The sequence below is a fragment of the Pistacia vera genome, unplaced genomic scaffold, assembly GCF_008641045.1.
Source record: "Pistacia vera cultivar Batoury unplaced genomic scaffold, PisVer_v2 Contig701, whole genome shotgun sequence".
Taxonomy (NCBI): Eukaryota; Viridiplantae; Streptophyta; class Magnoliopsida; order Sapindales; family Anacardiaceae; genus Pistacia; species Pistacia vera.
Window position 1 is genome coordinate 572,317 of NW_022196559.1, and position 20,624 is coordinate 592,940.

Genomic DNA, 20,624 nt, shown 5'->3' on the forward strand with positions numbered 1-20,624 from the left:
ACATATATTGAGGCAGTACGATATTTCAGTTTCTAGGAGAGCTCCGAATCTGACATATGGCCAGAAGGTGTTTGCGGCTTTGTTGGACTCATTACCATTAGCTGACTTTCGGAATTCATTCTTAAGCTGCGCCCACAAGGAGTCAATTGTGGAGGTCTCACCACTAGTAGTTCTTTCTTTGATGTCCCTGTGAAACCAAACCCACAAGATATATTATGCTATCCCTAATCATTCCCAAAAAAAAAAAAAGAAATGGATGATCGATAATGATGAAAGTTGGAGCTAGCTAACCTGGTTTATTTGCTTTCACTTCTGAAGATTTTTTCGACACAGGGAGTTTCTTGTTCATAGCTTCAGGTGAAGGTAAGAACTTCCTTTCAGTTACAGGTGGATATGGTTCCTCCATTGTGTTAGCATTTTCATCCCCACTAATCGAAGCTTTATCACTTCCTGATTCTGATGTATTAGGAGTTGCAAATACTCTTCCTTTTTCCTCAACTTTATAAGCAAACATCTGAAATGGGATTTCTGTTATTGGTAAAGGATTAGGTGTATCCCAATAAAGGAATTTGCTGCTTAAAAGCCTCAACTCGAGGTCACAGTAATCGACTAGTGGCATAGGTGGGTCTTGTTGGCTATTATAATCTGGGTTCATCACAACGAACCTTTTTATGTAGCGAAGAATCCTACAAATGGAAGAGAAGGTGGGCCTTTGACTTGGGTCAGTATGCCAGCATCTCTTTGTCAAGTTTGTGACATATTTTGGCGAATGGAATGGGAACAAAGGCCTCTCTCCTGCCCTGATGTTCCGGCTCATTTTGTCTCCTTGTAAATGGGCATCTTCAAATGGGACTTTCCCTGTCAGAAGCTCAAAGCACACCATTCCAAAACTGTAAACATCGGATTTTTCTCTGTACTTCAAACTCCCAGTACTTCCTGTTTGTTCTTGTTGTTCTAGAACTTCTGGAGCATACCATATGAATGGGAGGGGTCCATTTTGAGTTGAAGGACTTTTCGGTGTGAATTTTTTAACGGAAGATAGGCCAAATCCTGATACTTTGGCGTGCAGATACCCGCCAGTGAAGGTGCCTCTCGATTTAACAAGAATGTTAGAAGGATTTAAATCACCATGGTATATTTTCTTAGAGTGGAGGTATTCCATTCCTCTAGCAATTTGAAGCATAAGATCAATGGCAACAGGAAGAGAAAATGGAATTCTTCTTCTTGGGCAACATATCTCTTTGACGCAACTTTGAAGGTCTCTACTCATTAGTTCCATAACCAGAAAACACTCTTTCTTTTCCTCATCAGTAAACCCACACAGGAAGTGCAAGATATTTGTGTGTGAAAGAGATAATAGCGAAGAAATCTCGGGAACTAAGGGTGCAATGTCCCCAAAAAAGTGTCTTAAGGCAAAGCTTTCACCCAACCATAGGATCTCCTTGTATTGGCTCCCATTACCTAGCCGCCGCCTCACCTGGTAGTCCCCGGACTTAACTAGGATTTTACATGGTAATAGTTTCCCACTTAGAGGCTCTGACCCATCTAAGTTTTTGAAAAGGAGATCTATAAGTTGACGCCCCTGCTTTGTTGTACCTGACATTTTCTTTTCCTGGATTTTGCTGAGAAGGATCCACCTATCCTCTTTCCAAACTGTGTCAATCCTATTACAAAAATCTGGAGTAATAATGTACTGCTTTGCAAATTTCCATTGGAATAGTTTTGGGTCTTTCCATTCTTTTCTGTATTTGTAGGAGTGTACAAGTCTTTTCTTTTGCATTTCATCATGATCCCATCCGGAGATTTCAGCTGCAATTTCGATTGCTTCAATTACAATTGGAATGCAGCTAAGTAAGTTGTGGATGTAGAACTCAATGCAGTCTGTGTTCTGATAGAGAATGATAGCTTTAGCCCACCACTCCCGGCTTTCCAGGCACTGTTTAATATAGATCTCAGCTTCTCTGAATATCCTGCGAAGCTCTTTTAAGGGTTGTTCCAGGACTTTCCATTTGATGTGCCTCTCTTCAAATCTCAGGTTCTGTCTTATCTCTTCCGCTATTGAATCATAAGCAAAACTGAAGATATCTACCAACAAACAGCATTGCCTCTGATTGATTTGGATGTTGTCTTTAAATACCATTAGAGCCTTTAAACTTCCGAGCGCCTCTCCGATCTGCCCGAATTGCTCCATTCCAGACAAACCCTATATATCTGAAATTCAATTTTCAAGTAATGTTTTACTATTCAATTGAATGAAATTTCACATAATTCACTATCATGCATTGTGATAGATATCAGATACATGGATCACAATAAGTAATGCTATAACCTACCACAGAAAATAGCAAAATGGGAAATAGAATTAAAAAAAAAAAAAAAATTTGTTGTTTCCAATGTAGTTCTTCTGTTTTTCAGGAATCGGCATAAATCAAAATGGGGTCCTCCCAAACCAAGGAGGACCAGAGAAACCAAATGTTTCTGGGTTTCGATTATGGGAAGCCTATCACCACTAAAAATTGTCTAGAATCCCGGTCACCATGCACAAGAATTGGTGACTGAGGATTGAATTCTTCGTTTGTTTAAAAAAAAAATATATCCAAACGATGACTCTGTGCAAATGGTGAGAGATTCGAGAATTGGGAATTTTGTTATGAAAATGTCTGATTGCGGATAAGCTTTTGGAAGAAAAGTATTCAAGCCCTGCCAGCTTATTTTAGTTGAAACTGTGGTTTGGCTGGTTGTTAAAACTTAAAATTGTCCGCGGTTGTGTAAAAGGGTTCCCGCGAGTTTCGAAGTTCCAATTCAATTTACCGTTACTTGTGCACGCGCCATTTGACGGTTAACCTAAGCCATACTCTTTTTTCCTTTTGAGGCACTTGAACACAGCTGTCATGTATAACTGTAATGATTGTTTCATTGTCAAAAATAAATATTTTGTATTCATAGAAATTGATTATATTTAACAAGCAATTTCATTTAATTGGTTAAAAGAATAAAAGAAAAAACACAGTGCTAGCGTACAACGTTAGAACCATGGGCATTTAACTGGAATGATTGAAAATCGTTGTCGTTCAACAATTATTAGAAAATGAATAGTCTCTTTACTGGCTGTAAAATGAAATTGAAGTAGCAAATGCTTTAATGGTGCTTGGGATTCGTAGCTTTACTTCTCACCATTTTTTTCCCATCTCTTTCTTTTAGGATTGAAAAAAAAGGAAAGGAATTATTAACAATGTTCATGACATGCTCAAGGCTTCTGTTTGCTTGCAAGATATTCAATTAAATTGATTGAGCATCTTCTAGCTTTCATTTTTTTATTCATGTAAAGAAAATTAAAGGAAAGAAGATAAAAAAAGAACATCTAGACGGGCGGGCCAACCGGCCAAGTTGTAATCATCAATGGACGAGCACACAGACATCGTACAGTTTGATTGTGCCGATAAAATTAAGAGAAAAAGTTAGGGTTAGGGTTAAACAAAATTTAAGGAAAATAAACTGTAAATTGAAACAACAAAATCCTGTTATTAAGATCTCTAGCTTCTGTTGCCTATTGTCGCCATTAACCACCCACCGACAACAATGGCCAATTAAAGCCATTATAAGTGGTCTATATTTCTTTCAGTCATTCTAAGCTTGTATTTCTTTACAACCAATCAGGCTCTTTGAACAATGGAGGGGTAAGTTTCAGATTATGTACGGTTGATCACTAATCAACTCAACTTTCTTTTAGAAATTCTAATAACCAGTCATTTCGAGTGCAACTGTGTTAATGGTGTAACAACAACCACAATTCACAGTATCCTACCTACATTATTAAAGGCCCTTTGATTTGGGGCAACTGCTGGCAATGTCTGATTCTTCATTTAAAGGAATGAACTTGTGGACAAGAATCACTCGAGGAATAAAAGCGCTTAGGTTCATAGGTGCATTCTGTACACTTGACAAATTGCTATTGGTGCAATTGTTATGAGACTTAAACCTGGTTTTAAATCAGTCAAAGTGATGGTTAGCCATCGCTTTCCCTCACCAGCACAAGATACCAATTCAATTACTATGGAATATGGATGCGAGTCTATTTGGTTATCATAAAACACAGTGTTACATGTACCCGTTAACAAATTTTGAAAAACAAAACAAAAAAGAAATCACGATTTGCAGGTATTCAAAGATACGTTGTCATTTGAAAGATCCTTGCTCTGGCAGCTGAATCATTATAATGAAGGAGCTTCTAGTGGGCCTAACTCATGAAGAGGGTTTGGTAGGAGAAGTTTTGAGACAATATCAGTTAAAATCTTATGGAGATTCATGAATCAGGATCGGATTGGAATGGTCTTGAAGGGAAAAAATACAGAGACAGGAAGGATTCTCATTATCTTGTAGCTTGAGTGGCAAACTTTAATGGGTGTGCATCAATTATTGGTGGACAAAACATATTGGTGAACGTAATAAATCATTTCCACTGACTTTGCTTTACTTGTATCAATAAATCCTTAATTTGGAACAACATACGTTTAGTTCTGAAATTTGAGTTGTCCTTGTTAAAAAGCTATCTTGAAATTAATTTGCCCAACTGACACTGGTTTCTGTTTTGTTGACTGATCTTAAGCCATTAATGAGCTTTGAAATTATCTTACGTTTCAGGTCATTATCCACAAATTGAAATAAGAGAAGGACTTTATTTTCAATTAATTTCTTGACAGGCATGTATCATCTCATAATTAAGCTTTGTTTTCTCAGTAGTTATTAGTTAATAATAAGTTGCAAATTGCCATATTGCATTACCTCGACAATGCTTGGCCAGTGTGTTCCACACATTCTCTCTCTCCCTCTCTCATTAAAACCTCTATAAAAAGGCTACCAAACAATTGAAGCTAACCATAGAGTTAGCCCAAGAGTCAATACTCAATAGTGACAGAAAAAGATGAGTAGAGGGGGAATGGATTCAGCGGTGAGGCCATCACCAAACATGGATGGCAGGCCAAATGGGCAGCACTCGAGGGAGAGATGCGGCCACTTTCAGATGCCATTGCACTACCCAAGATTCACCAGAGCTGATTATGAGTCCATGCCAGAGTGGAGGGTTGATTGTTTGCTTAAAGAATATGGCTTGCCAATCACTGGAAATGTTGAACACAAGAGAAAGTTTGCCATGGGAGCTTTCCTGTGGCCTAACTAGACTTATCTTCATGTGTAATCATAAGGTTGAATATTAATGCTAGTTTATTCTGTTTTCGGGTATGGTTTTTTATGTACCTTTAGTCTTGATTTTCGTCCAATGTGATAGCAATACAGGAGATGATCAAATTAAAGTGAGGTAGCGAACGCCTTAATAGCCATATCTAATGCATGCAGAAATTTTGCTTACTTTCTACTTCAAAAATATGTTTTCTGGTATAAACTCTATTGGTTTTCTACTCTTCTTCGGCGGATCTGGTTATTGTTTAGGTGCTGTACGTTGGAAATCATTGTGTGATTTATTTCTGATTCCCCACTTGTGGCGTGATTAATTATGATACAGGGGAAGGAAAACAAACTCTAGCTACTGTGCTCCTATTCGAAAACATAGGGAAGGAGAAATTTATGACCTAAGTTTAAAAATTCGGGAAAATTAATTAAAACACCATTTCAAGTTTAAAATTAATTAAATAACCATAAAATTTAAAACTCTTTACTAAATAAACACTCGCTTAAGCGATAAAGGTTTATCGCTTAAGCGATATAATCTTATCTATAAACTTATCTCTTGAGTGATATATATTAAATCACTTAAACGATGAAGTTCATAGCTATTTAATTTATTCTAAACTTGAGAGTAAGAAATATATGATGATCCTTATGCTAATTTTGTTTAAACTCCCATATTACTGTAATGTTATCAACTAAAAGCATGACCTATCTATGATGCTAAATTGTTCATGTAAAAAATGAGAAAGACTTTGAAACCTATCATTGATCATCATCCAAAGATGTCTCTTTAAGGTTGAACTCATTTTGCAGTTTGCCGAAGTTTTTCTTGGCAAATTGGGGATTGTAATTTGAAATAAATTGCTCTCCATTTATTTGTCTTCATAATAATGATAATTATACTTTCACATTCACCTATTAAAGTTATGATTGACGTGTCCGGACCAGCTTATACAAATCTCAACTAATCTTCTGAAGTTTTGAAGTTAACGATTGAGTAAACTTACAATAGTTACCCCTACTAGCAGTCGAATGAATCAAACTCAAATATCTTAAATAATACATTTAAATGTCATAATTAACCACTTAGCCATTCAATGATGGTTATGAGTGCAAAATATTTGAACTAAAGCCGATATGAATGATTTATGAATAGATACATACATATACAAATACCATGCTTGCAAGCACATGGGGATAGGTCGGATTGAACAATTATATTTACAAAATATTACAAACCAGTCAATATGCAATCATTCATTTTCCTCAAAAATTGACGGTCTCTACTTTATAATGACATCGCCACTGTCTCTATATAGTTGCTAAATTGAAAACTCTTGAAACAGAAAACCAATTTTAATAACAACCAGAACCAGCCATACGAGTGACAGTGTGTCCTGAAAATTTTAGACTTATATATAGTTACTAACAAGAAGTATAGTTGTTTAATCATACTGTTATTTTTCTTGGGTGAAGAATTGATTGGTCAGCAATGATATGTGAAAACTATGATGATGACCGTTTAGCTTTGGTTTTAGGCATCGAAGTCGCTGTTCCACATAAATGCTTTATAATGAACTTAATTTTTTGTTACAATCGGTTTCTAGAGGAAGTTCTAACACAGATTGTCCAGCTCTCTCTCTCACTGAAACCACTATAAAAAGACCTCCAAGCTGCATTAATTGGAGTGTAGAAAAAGATGGGAATAGCGTCAGTGGCAAGGTCTAGGCCGCCTCTGTACCCAAAAGGGAGGTCAATTGTGCAGCGGCAGCTTTCCAACTCGAAGTACCGCCGCACCATCACCAACTTTCAGATGCCACTTCACTACCCTAGATACACCCTACCTGACTACCAAACTATGCCCGAATGGCAGCTTGATCGTTTGCTCCAACAATATGGCCTCCCAATCTCTCAAAATGTTCAAGAGAAAAGGAAGCTTGCCATTGGGACTTTCCTTTGGCCTAAATGGTGATAACAGGACATGCCCAATTTTTAATTATCTTAAGCCTCAGGATATGTTTATTCATGGAATGTCCGTGGTTTCAGTCACAGTAACCCAGTAAGGGTGGTGTTGCTGCTGTCGACTTCCAAGTTCTTGTTTCCTGTTTTCACCTATCGTAAGAAAATAGTTTGTGTGAGTATTATAATTCTCAAAATTACATTAATTATAGCCAAAGGCACGTGTTTCTAGTAACCATTTTCTCTCCTTTTTTTATTAAAAAGTTATAAGCATGGTTTTCAAACCTAGCCCAACCCGACCTACTCAACCGATTGAACCAGACATCGGTGATCGAGCCGAGTCGGTTCGACTAAAAAATCAGAATTTTCAAATGACCTAATTTGAACCACGGTTTGACTGATTTTTTTTGTTACGAACCACCAATCCAACCTTTTCGACCCAGTAGTTGAACTGTTTTTTTTATTATTTTTTTAATATGTCAGAATAATGTCATCACATTGAGTCATTAACATCAGTATGATGACCACACAGTTCGACCCGACGGTTGAACTTGTTTGACTGATCAACCCGTTGACCTGATCGGCTCACTCCCCAAGTCAAGTTTTAAAACATTGGTTTTAACATCCCATTTAATTGGATGATCCTCAGCCAAAGCATGATCCGGGTTTCTGATTCTGCCAAAAAATTTGCTTCCAAAACCCATATGTGATGAAAAACTTTTAAAGGGTAGAGACCTAATCTCATTGCGGAGCTGAGATGGTGATTTTTTGCAGCTTAGAATTGCAATTTGTTTCAACACAATACGGCGTAAGGGTTAAGCTACGACTTGAAATTTGTAATTTGGACGAGCCTGCTTTTGTGTTTTTAGCTTTTAGAAGCTTGTGCGTGGAACTACTGCAGTTGGAAGTTGTGATGTAGTGTGGGATCGTGTCAACTGGCTGTACGTTAAGTCACTTGGCCAATAGAAGCAATCCCAACCTTTACAAAATCTTTAAGCAAATTGAGGATTTTACCTTTCAAGTAATTTTTCTCTGCCTTGATAACATACAGCAACGATAACATTTCTTATAAATTCATCGCGCACACATCCACAAATTGAAATAAGAGAAGGACTTTATTTTCAATTAATTTCTTGACAGGCATGTATCATCTCATAATTAAGCTTTGTTTTCTCAGTAGTTATTAGTTAATAATAAGTTGCAAATTGCCATATTGCATTACCTCGACAATGCTTGGCCAGTGTGTTCCACACATTCTCTCTCTCTCTCTCTCATTAAAACCTCTATAAAAAGGCTACCAAACAATTGAAGCTAACCATAGAGTTAGCCCAAGAGTCAATACTCAATAGTGACAGAAAAAGATGAGTAGAGGGGGAATGGATTCAGCGGTGAGGCCATCACCAAACATGGATGGCAGGCCAAATGGGCAGCACTCGAGGGAGAGATGCGGCCACTTTCAGATGCCATTGCACTACCCAAGATTCACCAGAGCTGATTATGAGTCCATGCCAGAGTGGAGGGTTGATTGTTTGCTTAAAGAATATGGCTTGCCAATCACTGGAAATGTTGAACACAAGAGAAAGTTTGCCATGGGAGCTTTCCTGTGGCCTAACTAGACTTGTTATCTTCATGTGTAATCATAAGGTTGAATATTAATGCTAGTTTATTCTGTTTTCGGGTATGGTTTTTGATGTACCTTTAGTCTTGATTTTCGTCCAATGTGATAGCAATACAGGAGATGATCAAATTAAAGTGAGGTAGCGAACGCCTTAATAGCCATATCTAATGCATGCAGAAATTTTGCTTACTTTCTACTTCAAAAATATGTTTTCTGGTATAAACTCTATTGGTTTTCTACTCTTCTTCGGCGGATCTGGTTATTGTTTAGGTGCTGTACGTTGGAAATCATTGTGTGATTTATTTCTGATTCCCCACTTGTGGCGTGATTAATTATGATACAGGGGAAGGAAAACAAACTCTAGCTACTGTGCTCCTATTCGAAAACATAGGGAAGGAGAAATTTATGACCTAAGTTTAAAAATTCGGGAAAATTAATTAAAACACCATTTCAAGTTTAAAATTAATTAAATAACCATAAAATTTAAAACTCTTTACTAAATAAACACTCGCTTAAGCGATAAAGGTTTATCGCTTAAGCGATATAATCTTATCTATAAACTTATCTCTTGAGTGATATATATTAAATCCCTTAAACGATGAAGTTCATAACTATTTAATTTATTCTAAACTTGAGAGTAAGAAATATATGATGATCCCTATGCTAATTTTGTTTAAACTCCCATATTACTGTAATGTTATCAACTAAAAGCATGACCTATTTATGATGCTAAATTGTTCATGTAAAAAATGAGAAAGACTTTGAAACCTATCATTGATCATCAAAGATGTCTCTTTAAGGTTGAACTCATTTTGCAGTTTGCCGAAGTTTTTCTTGGCAAATTGAGCATTGTAATTTGAAATAAATTGCTCTCCATTTATTTGTCTTCACAATAATGATAATTATACTTTCACATTCACCTATTAAAGTTATGATTGACGTGTCCGGACCAGCTTATACAAATCTCAACTAATCTTCTGAAGTTTTGAAGTTAACGATTGAGTAAACTTACAATAGTTACCCCTACTAGCAGTCGAATGAATCAAACTCAAATATCTTAAATAATACATTTAAATGTCATAATTAACCACTTAGCCATTCAATGATGGTTATGAGTGCAAAATATTTGAACTAAAGCCGATATGAATGATTTATGAATAGATACATACATATACAAATACCATGCTTGCAAGCACATGGGGATAGGTCGGATTGAACAATTATATTTACAAAATATTACAAACCAGTCAATATGCAATCATTCATTTTCCTCAAAAATTGACGGTCTCTACTTTATAATGACATCGCCACTGTCTCTATATAGTTGCTAAATTGAAAACTCTTGAAACAGAAAACCAATTTTAATAACAACCAGAACCAGCCATACGAGTGACAGTGTGTCCTGAAAATTTTAGACTTATATATAGTTACTAACAAGAAGTATAGTTGTTTAATCATACTGTTATTTTTCTTGGGTGAAGAATTGATTGGTCAGCAATGATATGTGAAAACTATGATGATGAGCGTTTAGCTTTGGTTTTAGGCATGGAAGTCGCTGTTCCACATAAATGCTTTATAATGAACTTACAATCGGTTTTCTAGAGGAAGTCCAGCTCTCTCTCTCACTGAAACCACTATAAAAAGACCTCCAAGCTGCATTAATTGGAGTGTAGAAAAAGATGGGAATAGCGTCAGTGGCAAGGTCTAGGCCGCCTCTGTACCCAAAAGGGAGGTCAATTGTGCAGCGGCAGCATTCCAACTCGAAGTACCGCCGCACCATCACCAACTTTCAGATGCCACTTCACTACCCTAGATATACCCTACCTGACTACCAAACTATGCCCGAATGGCAGCTTGATCGTTTGCTTCAACAATATGGCCTCCCAATCTCTCAAAATGTTCAAGAGAAAAGGAAGCTTGCCATTGGGACTTTCCTTTGGCCTAAATGGTGATAACAGGACATGCCCAATTTTTAATTATCTTAAACCTCAGGATATGTTTATTCATGTAATGTCCGTGGTTTCAGTCACAGTAACCCAGTAAGGGTGGTGCTGCTGCTGCTGTCGACTTCCAAGTTCTTGTTTCCTGTTTTCACCTATCGTAAGAAAATAGTTTGTATGAGTATAATTCTCAAAATTACATTAATTATAGCCAAAGGCACGTGTTTCTAGTAACCATTTTCTCTCCTTTTTTTATTAAAAAGTTATAAGCATGGTTTTCAAACCTAGCCCAACCCGACCTACTCAACCGATTGAACCAGACATCGGTGATCGAGCCGAGTCGGTTCGACTAAAAAATCAGAATTTTCAAATGACCTAATTTGAACCACGGTTTGACTGATTTTTTTTGTTACGAACCACCAATCCAACCTTTTCGACCCAGTAGTTGAACTGTTTTTTTTATTATTTTTTTAATATGTCAGAATAATGTCATCACATTGAGTCATTAACATCAGTATGATGACCACACAGTTCGACCCGACGGTTGAACTTGTTTGACTGATCAACCCGTTGACCTGATCGGCTCACTCCCCAAGTCAAGTTTTAAAACATTGGTTTTAACATCCCATTTAATTGGATGATCCTCAGCCAAAGCATGATCCGGGTTTCTGATTCTGCCAAAAAATTTGCTTCCAAAACCCATATGTGATGAAAAACTTTTAAAGGGTAGAGATCTAATCTCATTGCGGAGCTGAGATGGTGATTTTTTGCAGCTTAGAATTGCAATTTGTTTCAACACAATACGGCGTAAGGGTTAAGCTACGAATTGAAATGTGTAATTGGACGAGCCTGCTTTTGTATTTTTAGCTTTTAGAAGCTTGTGCGTGGAACAACTGCTGTTGGAAGTTGTGATGTAGTGTGTGATCGTGTCAACTGGCTGTACGTTAAGTCACTTGGCCAATAGAAGCAATCACAACCTTTACAAAATCTTTAAGCAAATTGAGGATTTTACCTTTCAAGTAATTTTTCTCTGCCTTGATAAAAGACAGCAACGATAACATTTCTTATAAATTCATCGCGCACACAAGGTATAAAAACACTCGGCTCTAATTTCATGCTAATTCTTGGTTGTTTCCAAACTTAATTTGAGTTCAAAACTAGATTTCAGACAATAATAAATAAATTCAATCGTCAGGGCTTTATGAAAGAAAAAGACAAAAAAATGCTTTAATGGCCTCGAAATAATGAAAGCCCTACTAAGGCCCAGCTCAGTGTTAAAAGTAAATAAAAAAGCGTAACTAAGGGCGCATTTTAGCATAAACCAGCAAGCAACAGTTAAGTCGGCACAAACAAACTGGTGAATTCTCAGTGTATAAAAAGGAATCATCATAGGCATAAATTCCGGGATTCACCACTCCACTTATCTTTCCTTCTTCCCTCTCTTATTTATTTTTCAAAAACCCTCCGCGCCACAGTGGCAGACGAAACAAAGAATTCTCTCATTTATTTTCAACATTGATCCAAACCCTAGTTTCCGTCGGAGTTAGGTAAAAAGAAAAGGAAAAAAGAAGAGAAAATGCCTAGAGAAATTATCACTCTCCAAGTGGGACAATGTGGTAACCAGATCGGGATGGAATTCTGGAAACAACTATGCCTCGAGCACGGCATCAGCAAAGAAGGCATTCTTGAGGACTTCGCTACTCAGGTCTTTCACTTTCTTTTCAATCAATTCTTGCTTTGCTTTCAACATTTTTTAACTGATAAAAAAAATCTTCGAATTAGAACTCACCCTAACAACACACCGAGGATTTTGAAGATTTATGATCTATTGTTCAGTTTTTCCTTCTCATATTAGCAATTTTTGTTTGATTGTAGCGTCACCATCTGATGAATTTTTGTTTGGTGATGCTATGCGCAAATTTGATTATACTTGTTCTGGCTAGGGTTTTGCTAGAATTGTAGTGATTAATGAGACTGTTGTATTTGTCCTAATAAACGTGTTATAATTGTCCTTGTAAAAGTTTATCTTAAGGGTAATAATTTTTAATGTTTTCTGCCTATAAATGACCACATTGATTTTTTTCTTTGGGTGAGTTAGAAGTGTGTTTTATTTATTTAGGAAGGATGTTGGTATTCTTAGAATGGGGCATCTGTAAGGGATTCGAGTGGTACTCAGCTCCTTGTTTTTGGGATCAATACTTAATTCAGTCTGGTTGTTATGTTCTTGACGAAGTTGAGAGTTGGGTTTTCTTGAATACTACTATAGGAGTGTTATAGTGATCAATTTTGTTTTTTATAATATAGCTAAATTTTTTTATCCATATAATTGTAAGTCATACAAACATTTAGATTGTGCATATCACAGGTGTAGCAACCTTATTCAGATTCAACTATAGCTAATACAGTGTCAATATTTACTATTTGTACTATAATTTTGACGAACATAGGACTCTTATAAATTTTTTGATCATTATGGGTGCTTCAGGGAGGTGACAGGAAAGATGTCTTTTTCTATCAAGCTGATGATCAGCATTACATACCTCGAGCCTTACTAATAGATTTGGAACCCAGAGTGATCAATGGAATCCAAAACAGTGAATATAGAAATCTATACAATCATGAGAACATCTTTGTTTCAGATCATGGTGGGGGTGCTGGAAATAATTGGGCCAGTGGATATCATCAGGTTTGCTACTCAATATTTGCATACCTTAGTATTTCAACTTTTATTTTAGATATTGTGTTGCATCTTCTATTACATTAGATTTTACATGGCTCTACATCACTAATGAAGGAACTGGAAAAGCTTTATTTAGACATCTATGTTGACATTGTTTACTTAAAATTAATCTGATTCCACTTGTAAATTATTTTCAATAGTTTTTTGTTATACATTAACATAAATGGGGATTATAACTCTTTTCTATATGCCTCAATATGGGAAATTTTTTAAATTTTTCATGGAGTTATCTTAGCTTAGTTCATGGGTAGATTTCCTATAACTTATTGAAGCTTATCAGAATTGTCAGACAGTGTGCACGTTCACATCCATAACTGTGATTCATTAGAGACAGTTATATGTGGAGAAACTAGTGGTTTCAAGCGGACCGGCTATAATTCATTTTTGTACCCCATTTCATGCTAACATAATGAGCTACTGTAAAGAAGCATTACTAAGCTTACATTTTAGATTGCGATGATTCTGGTAAGTTACTCTTGAGGCTTCATCCAGTCAGACAAATAATTTCCATAATCAAGTAGTCAGTACATAATTTGGTCCTGGATGGCTCATTAAGATTTTGTCTTTCTTTTTTCCCAATTGTAGAAAGTGAGCAGTACTTTATCAGAAATCTTTTTTAATTTTCAGACACTATTTAATTTGTTTTCGGTTAATTACTATCTGATCAGGGGAAAGGGGTTGAAGAGGATATTATGGACATGATTGATAGAGAGGCTGATGGAAGTGATAGTCTTGAGGGATTTGTTCTATGCCATTCAATTGCTGGAGGAACAGGCTCAGGTTTCTTTAATTCTCATCACCTTCGCCTTTATATTAAAATTTAAAACTTTGTTTTGTTTTTGTTTGCATTTCTTAAATGCTGAATTTCTAAAAATTTGTTGATACCAATTGATGAACTGAATTGATTTTTGGTAACCGCATTAATGGTTAAAAATGGATTAACAATGCACGGCAATATTTACAACTTTGGATGTCCAATAATTGGTTTATTGACTGCATAGAAATTGTCATATCTACATTATGACATTAGTACTTTTTTCTTATATGTTGAAGGTATGGGTTCATATTTGTTGGAGACTCTAAATGATCGCTATAGCAAAAAACTGGTTCAGACATACAGTGTGTTTCCCAACCAGATGGAGACAAGTGATGTGGTGGTCCAGCCCTATAACTCACTCTTGACGTTGAAGCGACTGACACTAAATGCTGATTGTGTTGTTGTTCTTGACAATACTGCCCTGAATAGAATTGCTGTGGAGCGCCTACATCTACAAAATCCCACATTTGGTCAAACTAATTCTTTAGTTTCTACTGTAATGTCTGCAAGTACAACCACTTTGCGCTATCCAGGATACATGAACAATGACTTGGTTGGCCTTCTTGCCTCTTTAATTCCAACACCAAGATGTCATTTTCTTATGACAGGATACACACCACTCACTGTGGAGCGCCAGGTAGCCTTCAAACTTGCTGTTGTTCAGCTGCTGAAATCCATATTGTATATCTTAAAGTAGTTTTACAGTTGATTATGTGGAGTATATAAAAACGTTTTAGTAAGCCAGATATTTTTGCATTCAGAATATTACTAGAGACAGATTTTTTTTTCATGCAATTTGAAGTTAACATCGTTTGAGTTTAAAGATTGGAAGCAGAAAAAAAGTCCTATATATGTCTGTATTTTATTATATGTAGTTTCATTCTGAATCCCGACTGTCAATTATTTGGTGAGGTCTAGTTGGAGTATATTAAGAATTTCTTCTAATATAATTATAGGTCTGATTCATATAATATGATTCATTTTTGGTTTCTCATATTCTTTAGAAATTTATGTTAGGCAATTTTCACTCTTTAAAAGGGAGGAACTTTTGCTGCAGTTCTGATGTGAGTATATCTCTTCTTGTCAGGCTAATGTGATCCGTAAAACTACTGTACTAGATGTTATGAGAAGACTTCTGCAGGTGAAAAGCTTTGCTTATAGTAAATTCAATGAATTGCAGCTAGGCATTCTTCTGACTCTTCCTTTTTCCAGACGAAAAATATTATGGTTTCTTCTTATGCTCGAACAAAAGAAGCCAGTCAGGCGAAGTACATTTCAATATTGAATATCATTCAAGGAGAAGTTGACCCCACTCAGGTAAAATATCTATATGAAGTTTGTGAAGTCACTATAACTTTTGTAGAAATTGAGCTTTATGGCAGTTTATGGTTTTAAAATAAAATGTGTGCTCTTTGGAAGTTTTAGCTATATATCCCTTGTATGTCATACACCTAAACTGAAATACTGTCTGTGGTTGTTTGAGAAGCTAACTATGTCAGCGGTGTGACTCATTGCTCAACAGATCATTTATATTGATATTGGTGCACTTTCATGAAACTTGAATTCACTGCTTACTTGTCACACTGCACTTAGATTACTGGAATTCAGTTTAGTTACGTTTAATGGAAATTTATGTTAAAACATTAGATTACTTTTGATTGGTTGGCATTTCCTACTCTTTTTTCAGGTACATGAGAGTTTGCAGAGGATTCGTGAAAGAAAGCTTGTCAATTTTATCGAGTGGGGCCCTGCAAGTATTCAGGTTTTTCCCATTGACATAGCAATCTGTTCTGGTATTCAGTCTTTTCTTTCTATCCTAATACTGGGTTTAATTTATCCTTCCTTATTTGGGCATTTTTCTAGGTTGCTCTCTCTAGGAAGTCTCCTTATGTTCAAACTGCCCATCGGGTAGGACCTCATATCTTATCACTAATGTTTACATATTTTATCTTTCATGATATATAGACTGAGGGTTTTAAACTTTTCTTACTGGAAATTTATATGTTGCATTTCTTAGGTTAGTGGGCTCATGCTAGCAAGCCATACTAGTATCAGGCATCTCTTCAGTAAATGTTTGAGTCAATATGAGAAGTTGAGAAAAAAGCAAGCCTTTCTTGACAACTACCGGAAGTTTCCGATGTTTGCTGTAAGTTGCCTTTGTCATGACTGTTATTGTCGTACTCTACTTTTATTTGGTAAAACTTTATTTCTGCAGTTATGCTTTCTGATCAGAACTTAATTAATTAAGAATAAAACATCTTTTATGATATGAGATATTATATTTTACTCTGTAACACCTTTTGTACTGTAGACCCATGATAAATAAAATGTCTCCATGGGCTGTGCTAGCCTTATAAATTGCTTGGATGCATTTGTGTATTATTCTGATGAAGTAGAAAACATGGACAGGACAATGATCTTTCAGAATTTGATGAATCGAGAGACATAATTGAGAGCTTAGTTGATGAATATAAGGCTTGTGAGTCCCCAGATTATATCAAATGGGGAATGGAGGTAAGTGTCGTGTGGCTTGATTTTTTACATCCTTTGTTTATTTTGAACCTTACTGATGACTCTATGATCTATGCAGGATCCTGACCACGTTCTAACAGGAGAAGGCAATGCTACTGGAACTGTGGATCCTAAATTAGCAGTGTGAACAAACCAAGGAAGGTACAGTTGCATTTTCCTTGAAAATTTCTGTGGGTTTATCAGTATTTCTTTATTGGAGTAAAAGAAATTCCTTAATATGAATTTATAGGAGCATCTAGATTGTTTTCGTGTGTTTGTAAATTGTTGATAAAAACAGTCTTTGAAGCATATAGTTGCATTCCAAGGGGTCTTAGTGGGGGAAATTGTTTAGTTGCTTGAGCAGTGAATCTTCTTCTAGAAGTTGTATATCTCCTTGGTGTTCATGTGAGATCTTGTTATGGTTCTTACTTCTTCCCAGTGGTTCCTGTACTCTGAAATCAGCTATCTATATGCCCAAAATTTTTGCTTCCTTAACTACTTTTTCGAGGACTAAAAAAAAAATAAAAAATCAAGAACTATATTCAGTGTCAAGCTGTCCAATGAAGGGGCTGAAAACCAAAAATGAATAAAAAGTTATCCAGTTAATGATCTAGTTAATATGTTCTCTCTCATGGATTGCAATATGAATTGGTCATATAACCAGTGAGTTGACCGATATCTGGCAATTCAAATAATTCTGTTAATGGCAATAATAATATGGGATTCAATTTTTTTGCCTTAAAGTATATAAGTAGAAAGCTATATCCCTGCATCTTTGGTGCTTCTAAATTTACCTATGGGTTACATCAACACCTCTGAGGCCCTTTTGTAGCTCTTGCCTTTGATTTACTTGAATCTCTTGAACTGCAGGTGCTTGTGAATTCTCTCCTTCATGTAATTTTCCAGAACCAATCAAAGTATAACATTAATATCATTGTTTGCTGGAAATGACTTTTGGTTGCATATACCAACCTGTTTCCTCCGTGGTTTACACTGTAGATCTGGTCATCTGATTTAATTGTGGAAGCTTCTTTTACTTTGCAGTCAGAGAGCTAAGTACCTTATGATTTGCTCTACAGGATGTAGACTGGTGCTGAAAGCCTGTGAAGGAGGACTGTAATTAAAGTTGGGTGCATTTGTTTTTGAGTTATTCCTGTATTAACATTTGATAATTTGTAATGCGATTGAGGTGTTGGGTGTATTTTTCAAATATTTCCTGATCTTGATTGATACCTGAGACTAGAAGTGCAGAATCTCACTGTATCTATTAGGTTTCCTAGCCTTTACCGATGTCTGTTTAGGTGCCCTGGAATCTAAAGAAAGCCAGGCAACACAACTGCAGTCAGAATTTCATATTTCTGGCGTAGGCCTCTGAGGTATGAGGCAGGTTTTTTTTGCTTATTGTTTGTTCTTCATCTTTAGTTTTCCAATACTTATTCTGGTGTAAATGTTTTTATCTGTTGAAATTCGTCTTGAGAAAAAAATATCATGTTACCGCGCCATGTGGCCTAGTTTATTTAACTATTCAACATTGCATGTGAATTATAGTACATTGTATCGCATGTTTTATAGCTTCACCCATGATTGCGTTGGACTATGGTCTAACGCCAAGTCCCTCAAGGTTTGTTTTCTTTTCTGATATTATATCATACATTAATGTTTATAAATATATTATTTAATTGCTAAGCTGGTCTTTTCATGGATTATTCTCATTGACGTGTAGAATTGTCAACCAGTCCTGAGAAAAATGGTGAATCTCACATGTTATATTTCTCGGTTTGCGGTTGCGGATGACATGTGATGCATTGAATTGTCATGTATCAGATCTTTTTATTTTTCGAACATTTATGATCATAAATGAAGTTTTAAATGCATTCTTTTAAAATATTCTTAACCTGTGGTCCTTTCTTGAATGTCTGATTCTTAAATGGTAGAAGGAATTTGGACCAACAGAATACTGAAAATGGTCGTGTATGTTTGAGTTACCTGGTTTTGGAACAAAATATAAACATTATATTTAGGCTTTAAGAGTTTTGAATTTACATTACCTGTTGAATGTACCAGCCAATTCAACCGTAATCATCAGCTGGGTTCAACGTTTATTTACCAACTCGGAATGTGACGAGGTTGGCGTAGTGGACATGAAAAATCTCTTTGAATTTGAATTTTAAATTTGAATGTCTCCATCCTTCGTCCAATAGGAGTACACAGATTATGGACGATGAGGATGGTGAGGGGCAACTATTAGGGACATATAGAACCACAGCACGGGGGATATAAGCTGTACAAACACTTACTAAAATAGAAATACATACCAGCTAATGAAATTCTGCTCCTTAAGCTACGTTTCTTGGATAGGTTTGCAACCCTTCATTTTCTTTGAATAGGTCGTAACATAGGACGAGGCGATTATTATTGAAGATAAAATAAAATTATTATTACTCTCATGTGCTTATTTGGTGGTTGCCCAAACGTTTTACATTTAATGCCAGTTGTTTCTTTGGAATTGTAAATTTAAAATTGATTCTCCTTTCATCGTAATTTGTCCAATTGAAATTTGAATTTGAAGACCAGAATCAAAATTGATAAGAAACCTAATCCACCAAAGAGAATTAGCCGTTAAATCGGTTATAATTGACGGGAAAGGTGGGGTAGGGGTAGGGGTAGGGGTAGGAATATGAATTGGGGACAACTTAGTTGACAGTCTGTGTACAAACGATTTTAGTAGACAGTCACATGGCCTTGTAATCAACAATCATAAACCTAAATATAAGATACCGATGTGGACCCCATTTTAACACGTAACACTTTTATACCCATAATACCCTTAGTGGACTGCCGGTCATATCCTTCTTATAAACCAACTCATTCTTTTTCCCCTAAAATCCTCCTCTCAAATCAAAATCTCTCTCTACATATATCTATCTGCTGCTGCTCTTATACATTGTTCTCAGTCACATTACTGAGAAACAACCGTTACATTAATAGAGAGAAAAAAGCAATGGAAGTTATTATGTCAAGGGCCTTTTTCTGCTTCTTGGCTGTGCTCGCCATTTTTTTGGCTATAATCTCGCCATCCGTTGACGCCCAATCCACGGCTCCTGCACCTGGCCCTACCAGTGACGGTATGCTTATGCTCTACTATCTCCTTCAATCTTTTCTTTTTTTCTTTTTTCTCTCTACTTTCAGCTCTTTCTTGTTTCCTTATTTCTAGAGATCTAGAGTTTTCTTGTTTTCTTCTTTCTAGAGATAGATCTAGAGTTCTTTTTGTCATTCCTCCTACGTACATATGATTGTGAGGCGCAGATGACCGTCTCCGGCAAAATTCAATGTCTTTTAATACTTTTTCGGCGTTTTTTTCTTAATAAAGAATTTACGATAGCTGCATAGTTATATTTTTCATAAATATTGAAAAATCTTCTTAAACTAAAATATCCCCTAGTTATTAACTTTGTGAGAATGAGCATTGTTACATATTTGAGTGTAACTCCGGATTATTGTGGTCGTACAGGGACTTCTGTCGATCAAGGAATTGCGTACGTCCTGATGCTGGTGGCTCTGGTGCTTACATACCTCATCCACCCTCTAGACGCATCTTCTTACAACTTCTTTTAAATTTCTGCTTGGAAGCTTGATGGGTTAGATCAATGGTGGACAATGTGGATAATTTAGATTTTCTGTGATTGGCGGATTGTTTGTGTAGTTGAATGCTGTTGTTTTTGGTGATTGGGATTCTTTTCTTTTGCATTCCAGTTCTGCTCTGGCTATTTTTCTGTTCCACCTGTATTTATTAGTAATTATTCGTATATTTATTGGAATCATTGAATTTTTTTTTTTTTTTTTTTTAACATTGTG

At 36.0% G+C, this 20,624-nt stretch overlaps 3 protein-coding genes across 7 annotated transcripts; 2 read left to right on the top strand and 1 right to left on the bottom strand.

Annotated features, from left to right (window-relative positions):
• Positions 1 to 13: 13 nt before the first annotated feature.
• On the bottom strand, positions 14 to 2,191 carry LOC116114182 (serine/threonine-protein kinase GIN4-like). The gene is made up of 2 exons (XM_031400340.1): positions 292 to 2,191; positions 14 to 187 (listed from the first exon to the last, which is right to left on the bottom strand). Exons 1-2 carry the CDS (start codon positions 2,189 to 2,191, stop codon positions 33 to 35), a joined length of 2,055 nt encoding a protein of 684 aa, XP_031256200.1. The 3' UTR covers positions 14 to 32.
• Positions 2,192 to 12,027: 9,836 nt separating this feature from the next.
• On the top strand, positions 12,028 to 18,295 carry LOC116114173 (tubulin gamma-1 chain). Of its 5 annotated transcripts, none has more exons than XM_031400329.1 (13): positions 12,028 to 12,406; positions 13,187 to 13,387; positions 14,110 to 14,221; positions 14,495 to 14,895; positions 15,346 to 15,399; positions 15,471 to 15,575; positions 15,946 to 16,020; positions 16,122 to 16,166; positions 16,276 to 16,404; positions 16,668 to 16,772; positions 16,849 to 16,931; positions 17,640 to 17,663; positions 17,814 to 18,295. In XM_031400329.1, the coding sequence occupies exons 1-11, from the start codon at positions 12,278 to 12,280 to the stop codon at positions 16,915 to 16,917; spliced, it is 1,425 nt and encodes a 474-aa protein (XP_031256189.1). In that variant the 5' UTR covers positions 12,028 to 12,277; the 3' UTR covers positions 16,918 to 16,931; positions 17,640 to 17,663; positions 17,814 to 18,295. The 5 variants fall into 5 exon arrangements, with proteins under 5 accessions (XP_031256189.1, XP_031256190.1, XP_031256185.1 ...); XM_031400330.1 differs by having other exon boundaries at positions 17,849 to 18,295; XM_031400325.1 differs by having other exon boundaries at positions 17,640 to 18,295.
• A 1,345-nt stretch (positions 18,296 to 19,640) lies between these two features.
• Positions 19,641 to 20,606, top strand: LOC116114183 (arabinogalactan protein 41). Its single transcript, XM_031400341.1, has 2 exons — positions 19,641 to 19,894; positions 20,281 to 20,606. Exons 1-2 carry the CDS (start codon positions 19,771 to 19,773, stop codon positions 20,382 to 20,384), a joined length of 228 nt encoding a protein of 75 aa, XP_031256201.1. The 5' UTR covers positions 19,641 to 19,770; the 3' UTR covers positions 20,385 to 20,606.
• Positions 20,607 to 20,624: the final 18 nt, after the last annotated feature.